This window comes from Doryrhamphus excisus, linkage group LG9, assembly GCF_037039965.1.
Source record: "Doryrhamphus excisus strain RoL-2023G ecotype Guam linkage group LG9, RoL_Dexc_Guam_v1.1, whole genome shotgun sequence".
NCBI classification, from domain to species: domain Eukaryota; kingdom Metazoa; phylum Chordata; class Actinopteri; order Syngnathiformes; family Syngnathidae; genus Doryrhamphus; species Doryrhamphus excisus.
The window spans coordinates 18,862,511-18,870,116 of record NC_136365.1 but is presented as its reverse complement, the minus strand read 5'-3'; the positions used below and the strand labels follow the sequence as shown (position 1 = coordinate 18,870,116).

General features: G+C 41.2%; 1 protein-coding gene across 1 annotated transcript; it reads left to right on the top strand.

The window, feature by feature from the left end:
• The first annotated feature begins 451 nt into the window (after nucleotides 1-451).
• On the top strand, nucleotides 452-4,977 carry c1qtnf6b (C1q and TNF related 6b). The gene is made up of 2 exons (XM_078793558.1): nucleotides 452-642; nucleotides 3,647-4,977. Exons 1-2 carry the CDS (start codon nucleotides 465-467, stop codon nucleotides 4,192-4,194), a joined length of 726 nt encoding a protein of 241 aa, XP_078649684.1. The 5' UTR covers nucleotides 452-464; the 3' UTR covers nucleotides 4,195-4,977.
• Nucleotides 4,978-7,606: the final 2,629 nt, after the last annotated feature.

Sequence of the window (7,606 nt, the reverse complement as noted above, 5' to 3'; positions counted from 1 at the left end):
AACATACACAGACACTCAGCACAACCATGCTTGGTGTTGTATATTAGCATATTAGCATGTTATAGCATGTTTTTCTATAAGACGTAGACTATGTCTTACGTGGTATGTTGCCATTGTGTGTCACGGGTGTCCAAAGTCTGGATGGTTTGTTTTGTCACTACAACTCTCACTGACCTGTTAGCATGTTAGCTTCTTTTGTCGTGACAGAACAATGGTAAATAAAGGGGAACTATGACGGAATTTATGTATGTGTATATATTTTTTGGAATGGGAACTTGAACATTTTTAACAATACCGTATGAAGAATTTCTGTGTTGTATATTTTTGGTAAGTGCTTATTGTGGCTAGACAATAAGACCATATTGTACTACAATTCATTTTCAAGGGTTTTCCCACCAAATGTTCATGGTGTTTTTGTTCCGAATCCAAGGAAGAACCCTCCTGACCCCCCCCCTTCAGTTGCGATGGCAGCATGTTTGAGGCTCCTTCTGCTGCTGCCGCTGGCCTGCAGCCTCCCCTCGCCCTCTCGGCCTCCCACGCGATTCTGCCGCCGCTGCTGCGATCACATGGAGCTTCAGGCCGGCCCCGCGCACTACCACGTGCCCGAGGTCCGCACCATCGTCAACATGACCATCCTTAAAGGTACGGGAACCTTTTGCCACAACTGAAAACACTTATCTTCAATAAAAACATGCTTTGTGAGTAATGGTTGCGGCTATGTGGGTTGGTTAATGTTGGTAAAACCTTACTCCCTGAAACCTTAGTCGTTTTGGACGTGGAGTTGACAAGCAGGGAATTTATCTGGATGGGTTAGACATACAGTAGCTGCAATACAGATATTAGACGCATACTCAATGACTTACCAACAGTTAGTTACGTAGGTGTTTTCAAGATGTTTTTCCTGATGGCGATCTTGTTTTGCAACCGATCTTGTTTACATTTTACACAATAGTGCTGGTCCGACGCCTAAAGGTGTGTACCAAATTTCCTGGTGACTGGACAAAACACGGTAAACTTACTGTGGGTGGCTTGTAGCATGCATTGAGCATCTTATGGGGTTCGCACTTTGGGGTTTAATAACAGCAGAAAAACGTGTTTATTATTCATTTATTCATTAATTTTCTATCTCTTATCTTTGCGGGGGTGCTGGAGCCTATCCCAGCTGTCTTCGGTTGAGAGGCGGGGTACACCCTGGACTGGTGGCCAGCCAATCACAGGGCACATATAGACAAACAACCATTCACACTCACATTCATACCTATGGACAATTTGGAGTCGCTAATTAACCTAGCATGTTTTTGGAATGTGGGAGGAAACCGGAGTACCCGGAGAAAACCCACGCATGCACGGGGAGAACATGCAAACTCCACACAGAGATAGCCAAGAGTGGAATTGAACTCGGGTCTCCTAGCTGTGAGGCCTGCGCACTGACCGCTCGTCCACCACTGTATTTCAAAGATCATTTTGATGTGAAGCTATACATGAAGCTATATATCTACCAATTCCGTAACATAGCCTTTATTTGTCCCCCAGTGGGGATTAAAATGTCGTCAACACTTTTTGTTTACATATTTCAAAATCGGGAGTCAGTTTGACGAGAGACAGAGAGACTAGAGGACAATCCAGGATCATCACACAGCCAGAAGGGAAGGGAAGGGTTTTTTTTTTTTTTTACACAACATGTAATCAGAGAGTCGGTCAGAGTCTCGGCGGTCCTCTATGAGGTCCAAATGAGTACTGTGTCCACAGCTGCTTCCTTCATGAGCGGACCCGTCCTGTCTTGACCCGTGGGCCGCCCTCAGACATCCTAAATAACAACGCTTTCACCCTTTGTGTCCACTTCCATGCACATTTAAACACAGCCGCAAAAGAACTGCTATATTCAATGTCCAATTGTAACTTGGACTTGGACTCAGTGGGGAACCACAAAGTCCGCACAGCTCACCGAGGCAGGACATTAGATAAGATGGAGGAGAACACACTAAGACAGGGGTCTCAAACTCAATTTACTTGGGGGCCACTGGAGCTAGGGTCTGGGCGAGGCTGGGCCGCATCAGGTTTTCCAAAAAAAAACAACAAAACGCATTTATTAAAAACAGAAAAATGAATAAACTTTGCTTTGGTTCTGATTTTCTACAAGAAAAGCTCTGATAAAACATTCCACTGTTCTCAAATATCTTTTATTTTTCAAATCAACAATAAAGAAAATCAATCAATCAGTAATAAAAAAATATAATAATAATAATAAAACGGCAAATAATAAAAACTTAAGAAATCACATATAGTTGGTGGGTAGACAAATTATTTTTTTCAGATTAAAATGAACAAAGCATTATTAGAGCCCTGTAGACATGACAAAACACGACTATAGTCACATTTATACTCTTTTTATTTACAACATATTGCGCAACTGCAGGGTCTTGAGACACATGCTAACTCGCAAACTAGAGAGCTAGCGACCTAAACGGTAGCCTTCAAGTTATTTCCTTTCAACTTAAATAGCCAAAAACTTACCACTTCCACACGGATAGGGAGGATAACTATTAACAGTTATTTAACCTTTAACATGAACATTAATCAAACGTAATAATTTTTTCTGGGTACATGATACCATACAGCATCCATATCAAACTTGCGCGGGCCGCACTAACATTAAACTTTCATATCAAGGCGGGGGCCTCAAACTAGTGTCCTGCGGGCCACATTTGGTCCGCGGGCCGCGTGTTTGAGACCCCTGACCTAAGAAGACTTTTTGTTAATAATCAAATGCTCACTGCCTTTTAGCGACCTAAAAATGACCCAAACCGTTTTTTTCTTTGCCGTTATGTGGAAGAACATCCTTCGTTTTTATAAACAGAAACTAGATTCTTCTTTTAATAGCTAGCCTGTCCACTTTATTTTTTTTCTTACAAGCCTCGTAAATGCTTCATGACCACTTTCAGTGGAATTAACGCTAAGACGCTGATGGATCTGATTTCTGTGGTTCAGACCAGGTGGCTACTTGGTATGTGGGGCACATGTGTCAGTGCCCCACAGTAGATGGCACTGTGGTGAAAATAAACTTTTTTCGATGCATTGGTTTTCCTTGTCAGGGGTGGGCCTTGTTTAGCTTTGGTGATCGATAATTGTGCCCCAGGTTGCTATGGAAACAGCACTGACTGAGTCCAGTGAGTTCTGCCTAGCAACAAGTGACCATGTGATCAGGAAAAATTAATCCACGTTATCTTTTTGTCGCTGCATTGTATCTTCACATCAAAATATGTGGTTATATTGATTATATTATATTGATTATATTATATTGATTATATTATATTGATTATATTATATTGATTATATTATATTGATTATATTATTGATTATATTATATTATATTGATTATTTGATAATTGTGCCCCCGGTTGCTATGGAAACAGCACTGACTGAGCTTTGTGAGTTTTGCCTAGCAACAAGTGATCATGTGACCAGGAAAAATAATCCACGTTATCTTTTCGTCGCTGCATTGTATCTTCACATCAAAATATGTGATTATATTGATTATATTATTGATTATATTATATTGATGATATTATATTGATTATATTGCCACACAAGCACCAGTACAACATCACAAATGAATGAATGAATTATAATTCTACCTTCTTTGCAGGTGATAAAGGCGACAGAGGGGATAAAGGCACATCTGGTAAGCCAGGTCTCGAAGGACCCCCCGGCCAACGAGGACCCGCAGGCCTGAAGGGTAGCAAAGGCCAAGCGGGTGCTCCCGGCGACCCCTGCAAGACCCCCCAGTCGTATTTCTCGGTGGGACGCCGCAAGTCCCTGCACAGCGTGGACTACTACCAGGCGCTGGTGTTCGACACGGTGTTCGTCAACCTGCACGAGCACTTCAACATGTTCAAGGGCAAGTTCTACTGCTACGTGCCCGGCGTCTACTTCTTCAACGTCAACATCCACACGTGGAACTTCAAGGAGACATACCTGCACCTCATGCACAACGACAAGGAGCAGGTGATCCTGTACGCCCAGCCCAGCGAGCGCTCCATCATGCAGAGCCAGAGCGTCATGCTGGACTTGGCACTCAATGACGAGGTGTGGGTGCGCCTCTACAAGCGTGAGAGGGAGAACGCAGTCTACAGCGACGACGTGGACGTTTACATCACCTTCAACGGGTACCTGGTGGCGCCTGGCCTCCAGTGACAACGGGACTGGACTGGACTTGGACATTCTTACCAGGACTAGTTCTCCCAACATCCAAACCTCTAACGCATCATTTGATCCTGCTTCGGTGTCTAACCTCTTCCACGGATGGTCAGTGTTTACGCCAACAAGGAAACAAAGTAAACATTTTTTAAGGATATGGATATAATAAAGCATTCCTTGTTCAACACTTTTAATACGCAAAATGATGCCCGGATGCATTCTGGTGTGTACAAAACCAAAATGAATGAAAGAAAATAGACTGAAAATTGCTGGAGCCTATCCCAGCTGTCTTCGGGCGAGAGGCGGGGTACACCCTGGACTGGTGGCCAGCCAATCACAGGGCACATATAGACAAACAACCATTCACACTCACATTCATACCTATGGACAATTTGGAGTCGCCAATTAACCTAGCATGTTTTTGGAATGTGGGAGGAAACCGGAGTACCCGGAGAAAACCCACGCATGCACGAGGAGAACGTGCAAACTCCACAAAGAGATGGAATTGAACTCGGGTCTCCTTGCTGCGAGGCCTCATTCATACCTATGGACAATTCAGAATTTAGTTAGTCAGTGGCTGGCACAGCAGCTCCAATCTCCAAGCTAGACAGAATTAGCATCCTAATTAAACAACACATATAACTATAGTTGCACATTACTTACAGACACAACTCAATATCAAAATCATATAAAAAAAGTTGAAAATGGTATTTTAAAGGATGAAAAGAAAATATGTAAAACAACTAAATAATTAAAACTTCATAATTCACACATGGTGCCGTTTACGATAATCCTTTCAGTAGAACAAAGTTTCAGACAAACATGATCATCTAAAAAATCAATATTTTGATTTCCAGATCGATATTTTAGTATTGACCCACATGTCACGAGTAGGGCTTTGTTAAACGATTATTTTTTATCATCGCTTAATCTACAAAATAGTTTTTCGATGTATCGATTAATCTAACCATTCATTTTTAAATCCGATTTGATTCGATTACCTCCCAATAATTTGACCTATAAAGCAATTAATGTTAATTTATCTCCATAAATAAAACATGTTTTTTCTTTCCAATGTATTTTTATGAACAAGTTAAATAATTAATTGTATTGAACAATACAACAATAAAGTTCAGAATTGACAGCTGGCGGAGGAGAGAACAAAGTGGGCAGAAGATAGATAGTTTTATTTTTATTAATTTTTTTAATAAAAAAATGTGCGTATTATATCCACTTTAAACCGCAGCCGTACTGTTGTACTCCCATTTGGCCGATAGATGGTGCCAATAACCACTGCGATGGGTTGTCTTGGTTACGTATTGCTCTTCAAATCTGAGCAGTTCTTGCATTTCTCAATGAAACAATACAGTAGGAAGTGTTATATTCATGTTGTCTTGCGCTTCTTTCACCTTTTGTTTGTTAAACACAAAGATTTTGAAGTTAAATCCAAGTGAATCGAATAAAATGGTAAGTCACTGTAACAAAACGCAATTGAGTGAAAAGAGAATGACAAAAACTATTTGATGACCTCTTGTGGTCGGGAAGTAAAATTACACCATCAACACGTTTTAAATGTTTAAAATTAATTTATTATATTTTTGTCATAGAACTTTTTTATGTTCATTGTTAACATACAGCCAGTCATAAGAACACGTTTTCTTGTTTTTAAATCATGTTCACTTTTCAATTACACATGTACATCTTGTACACCCCACCCCGAATAATTGGACTTTAAAAAAAAAAAACATCATGACCTTTGTTTGCAGGGGTGCGGGTGGTATTAAAGTCGTCTTCCTTGTTGTGAATACATGGAAACGACGTGGTGGTGGTGGTGGTGGTGGGGGGGGCGCCTGTCAGGGACTTGAACAACGAGCCACTGGGCCTCACACACGCGCACACACATTTAAAACAATAGTGAACACAAAACCAAAGAAAAAAGTAAAACAATCAGTGCACTGGGACGGAGGGTGCCACTTTAAGATTGGGGGAATGGGGGGGGTCACGTGTCCAAATAAAACACTCCATCCTCCAATAGGATGTCATCCAACAAAACCGAGGGGCGTGCCGTCTAGGACTCAACAACATCAGTGATGTTTGACCTTCCCTAAGAACCAAACGAAGTGAACAGCTCCCCCTGGTGGTCACTCCTGTGCAGTGGCCGGGGACAGTGTACTTCTCACGTGATGACACTTTGGCTTTCACGCTTTTTTTTTTTTTTTTTGACAAATCACAAAAAATAAGATTAAAAGTGAATACAAATAAACCCTGTTAGCGACCCAATGAGCATAAAAAAAATCAATATTAAGGTGCAGTCACACTGTTAAAACTGTCAAAACAGAACCGCAAGCGGGTCCGAAGTGGTTCTGAGAGACGGAAGGCAATCTTCACAGCGAGGGAACATGCAGTCAGACCGGCAGAGGAAATCCTGGCATTGATTACAAACATAAAATAATAATAAAAAATGAATACAGACAGGCATGCTGCCTTGTGTAAAAGATATTAAATATCAAGCTGCCACCAAAAGTTAAATAAAACACCCCCCACCCTCGTCTAGTTTCCATCTTTAACCTTTAAAAAGTCCAACAAAAAGTGCAAAAACAATCAATGGAACTTTAACACACACACACACACATACACACAAAAGTCTTTCTCCTTCTTCGCCCCCTCCGGTCGCCATGGAAACCGGGACCACACCCTTCAAAAACTGCACATCTGGCACATTTTCACATTGCTAACTTTTCCTCGCTTGCAGTCAAACTCTGATTAAAAAACATTTTTTTTTGAAGGTGGCCAAAAGCGTGACGTCATGAGAATTGCAGGCACGCACACACATACACACACACACACACACGCCCACGCCACGGCAGGATCAGGTGTAGGTCATGAGGGAAACCTCATCAAACATGAGAGAAAGACCTCAGATCAACTTTGTTGTGTCGGAAAATGAATTCAAAGCTAAAAATAGTTTTATAGGGCATCATCTGCATGCCGACTCTTTACTGGGAGGGCATTCTAGCCAATCAGAAGTGAGAAGAAAGTCATTTCCTCCAGGCCCAAAATATGCGGACCGTCTCACCATTCCCACTCTTGTACTGTCCTGTCTTGGAAGCTAAACACTGTGATGCAAACGTGACTTTCTTTCTGACAGTGACTCTTTACAGCAGTGGTGACCAAAGTGCGGCACAGCTGCTTAAAAAACAACAAAAACAATGACAAGATATATTTTACAAGAATAAAGTCAAAATATTGTGCAAAGAGTAATGAGTAATGTAATAAGAAAAAGTTGTAATTTTACACTGATGTCATATCATGAGGAAAAATAGCATCATTTTCGTAGCATCTAGTGTTTTGTTTTTACAATTGTAATATTATGACAAATTAAACAAATCAAGTTTCCATTTTAGCAAAA